The 3,588-nt window shown below is 46.7% G+C and overlaps 1 protein-coding gene across 1 annotated transcript; it reads right to left on the reverse strand.

Annotated features, from left to right (window-relative positions):
- Positions 1-251: 251 nt before the first annotated feature.
- Positions 252-2,464, reverse strand: LOC149838988 (Leucine carboxyl methyltransferase). Its single transcript, XM_090006917.1, has 2 exons — positions 1,379-2,464; positions 252-1,110 (listed from the first exon to the last, which is right to left on the reverse strand). Exons 1-2 carry the CDS (start codon positions 1,830-1,832, stop codon positions 452-454), a joined length of 1,113 nt encoding a protein of 370 aa, XP_089863043.1. The 5' UTR covers positions 1,833-2,464; the 3' UTR covers positions 252-451.
- Positions 2,465-3,588: the final 1,124 nt, after the last annotated feature.

Raw genomic sequence — 3,588 nt, forward strand, 5'->3', positions numbered from 1 at the left:
GAGGCTTGGGGTAGGAAGGCGACTCGAGCCACTTTGGTATGACCCAACTCATACCTGAGAGTGGGCGAGCTGAATGGGATCACCAGCTCCCCCAACAGATGAATTGGAATTGGGCCCAACTGCACAAAATCCTTGAGACCTGGCGCACTACAATTTTCTTATTTTTGCCGCTAAGCCTTTTAGGGTAGTGGTAGTAAAGTCGATATTTCCTTGCCTACATGACAGAGAAAGGACAAGCAGTACACAAGAAAAAAGGAAAAAGAAATGGTTGCAATGATCAGATACCTTGGTGCGTACACAGAAAATGCAAATATAATAGTAACAATGGGTGACCAATAGTTACACCTACCAATCAGCTACCTGAAATATAAACGGTACACGCGTCTTTATGATTCTGTACCATAAATGGATTGGGTTTGATTGGATGGCGATGCCCGGGGAGAGAGAGAGATCATGACTCATCGTGATGAAGAATTGATGATGATTGGCGTGAGCTCGGCGCGCTGGGCGAGCCCGAGGCTTGGACCAAGTATAGGCGACGACAAGGCGTGCCATCATCCGGGTTCGTCTGCACCGTTCTCGGTAAGCGTCTGAGCCGGTTGAACAGGTTGGAGGAATCGCTCATAAGGCCGAAGTCCGCATCAGGGTCGCCGATCTGGGAGAGTGACACGGCGGAGAAGCCTAGGGAAGGAAGGAGTTGCTCGGGCCAGTCGCTGTAGAAGTGGAAGGCGGAGTGGGAGAGGGAGGTGGAGAACTGGTTCATGAAGTCTGCCAGGAGGATGGTGTGGGTGATGCTGCAGTTGGCGGCGATGGATCGGAGGACGTGCATGGCATGGGAATCGTGGAGATAGTAGAGGATGCCTTCGAGGATCCACACAGTGCTCCTGTCCGGTGCATACCCGTGCTTTTGCAACTTCTGGAACCAATCTCTCTCTCTGATATCCGCAGCCACCCTGATCAGGCGTTTGGCTTCTAGGCCTACAGGCAACTCCTGCTCGGCGCTCGCTGCCTGCAGTATCGCTGCCTTCATCTGCACAAGCTTTTGGGAGTCCACTTCGAAGACACTGCTTTCCTTCAAACACTTCATGCGGTAGGCCCTGGCGTCCATCCCTGCAATCGTCGTCGTCATCATCATCATCCAGCCAAGCAATTAAACCATCAACCGAATGGTTGATTAACATATGGATGGGCAGGCGGAGCAACAAAAAATTAACTTAGAAAGAAAAGAAATAAAGGGGTTGGCTAGATATGAACAAGAATAGGAAAAAGGGTTTCGTTCGAGAGGGATTTTTTTTAAATATTCGTCCAATCGAAGAGGATTCGACAGCAAACAAATTAGGTTGGTGTATAAAAGAAATCGAAAGAAAAAGGTACCGACCTGCTCCGAGCAGAACCACCTGTGTCTCAGCTTCATTGGATTCTCTGAGAGAAGCGATTGCAGCTTCGAGCTTGGAATCGAACCAGAGGGTGCGAACGGCCAGCAATACCCCGGAGACCTCCCGGGCGTTGTTGAGCCTGTCCGCGATCATCTTGCTGTGCAGGCTTCTCAGGTGCTTCTCCCCCGCCAGGATCTCCGCCAAAGGGTCGTGGATCACGTGCTTCCACAGTGCTCTGCTGGCCGCCGTCTGGCATGCGGTGCGCTCCACCACGTCCCATTCCTCTTCTATGGACGCGTGCAACTTCTTTAAGGCCTCCGACAGCAGGACCTCCGGCACCTTCAGTTCCGATGGCCACCCAGCTGACGACGACGTCCACGTCGATTCTGTTTCCCCTCCGACTCCTGCTCCTCCTCCCGCTCCCGTTGCCGGTGCTTCCGTCGTCGTCGACAACATCCTTGATTATATTTTAACCCACTTACCAAAGTCTTTGTCCACGGGCGCAACCTCTTCTCCCTTGTGAAGAAGTTGACATTGGCACCAGGGTTGCGCTGCACTCATTTTGCGCCTACGTCCCACAACGAATTAAACCCGATCTACTATTATTATCATTATTATTTATCATTTGATAAACTGTTATTATTACGGATACTCCGTTAAATTATCCACGTCTCGAACTATTCTTAATGGGAAACTACACAAGGATGGATAGCATCTTCTCGTGTCCATGTGCAAGTGAACTGAGAAGGGGTCAATTGACGAAAGAGCGGGCGAAAAAGGAAGATAAACTAAAATTGAAATGGCAAAACCACTCTTTGCAACTATGAACCACGCCTACAAGAAAAGAGAGAAGGATGAGAGATGAAAAGAACACGAACTAAAAGGTAGGAAAAGAAGGCCACCGCGTCGATCAGGAGTCGGGACTCGCAAGAGGCGATTCTCTTCTTCCTATTTCTCTTGTATTTTCCATCCAAAGGTACAAAATGTGAGACTTTTTAGTTTCCCTCCCCTCATCTACTGCAAATCGACTTGTGGTGGAGTACTGCAGAGACCAGAGAAGGGGGGATATCTTGACGAAGGTAAGAGAACAAAAGGTGGAAGGAAGAACAAAATGAGGGATGGAGGAGATAAGGAAGCAGAGGCTGATAGGCGGCCACACACTCGACAACAATTTTAGTAACTCTCTCTCTCTCTCTCTCTCTCTCTCTCTCTCTCTCTCTCTCTCTTCCCCCGGGCGTCTACCCGTTAACATCCACTCTGCTTTTGATCTTTTTTGGGCGGCAAATAACAGTTACAAATCTAATGTTTACGACTCCTGCCCGTCAATTTGCTACGCTATGCTTCAAAAATCCCGCTAGACAGTCGTCATGGGCCGTCTGTACTTGGCGTGGCCTTTGACTTCCGACGGCTAAAGATGAGAAAAGAAAAGGTAAAATTTGTATGGTTCTGCTTCTGACCACGTATGAGACTGAGATTTATGTCAGTGTTCCCTTGAGCTTTTTCCCTAAAAATATAGAAAAAGAAAAAAGAAGGGAGGTTATGACAGGAACAGGAAAGGAAGGATGGCCGGAATTTGGGGTTTGTGATCGACAAAGAAGGTATCAGATGATCTCTCTCTCTCCACTCACAGAGGATCAGTTGAGAGATCCACAAATTCTCTCTACTTCGGTCATGGCGGTCAAAGGAAATTCTTCTCTTGCAATAACAAATTAACAATGACATTTGAGCCTTCTCTTGCAAGAAAAATCAAGTCATTGGGGTTCTGCCCGATCAACATCAAGCCACCACCAAGCTCATTGGCTTTAGACTATAGTTAGAAAACTTCCCATAAAACACATCTTTCCTATAGAACTTTGAACAAGAAAATCCAAATGCAATTTTAAATGCTGGCACAAAAACTTGTTCTTTGGAGAGAAGCATTTAGAATTTAGAAAATGCAGTTTTCAGAAAAACTCAAATATGATCCAGTTTTTATCAGATCTTGGGTTGGAACCACCTTGTGTCTTAGATTTTAATCTTGTACTTGCTCTAGCCTGACTTGATTTTCAAGAAAAATCTCATGGACAATTTTTTTCTTTACTTTTTTTTTCTTATCTCATTGTTTTTGTCGTATTTTTCACCTGTCTTTTTTAATGCAAAAACGCATGTATACGTTGTTTAATGATCCTTTGCCGTTTCACCCATTGCTGGCTATGTTTTAGACTTGGATACT

The sequence above is a fragment of the Nuphar pumila genome, chromosome 5 (genome assembly GCF_984573655.1).
Source record: "Nuphar pumila chromosome 5, dmNupPumi1.hap1.1, whole genome shotgun sequence".
Taxonomy (NCBI): domain Eukaryota; kingdom Viridiplantae; phylum Streptophyta; class Magnoliopsida; order Nymphaeales; family Nymphaeaceae; genus Nuphar; species Nuphar pumila.

What these genes read in the sequence shown, in the direction of transcription:
- LOC149838988 (XM_090006917.1), bottom strand. Translation starts at nt 1,832, where the DNA reads ATGTTGTCGACGACGACGGAAGCACCGGCAACGGGAGCGGGAGGAGGA. An exon ending in GGTGGTTCTGCTCGGAGCAG is followed by an intron (nt 1,111 to 1,378) that starts GTCGGTACCTTT and finishes CGACGATTGCAG; the next exon opens with GGATGGACGCCAGGGCCTAC.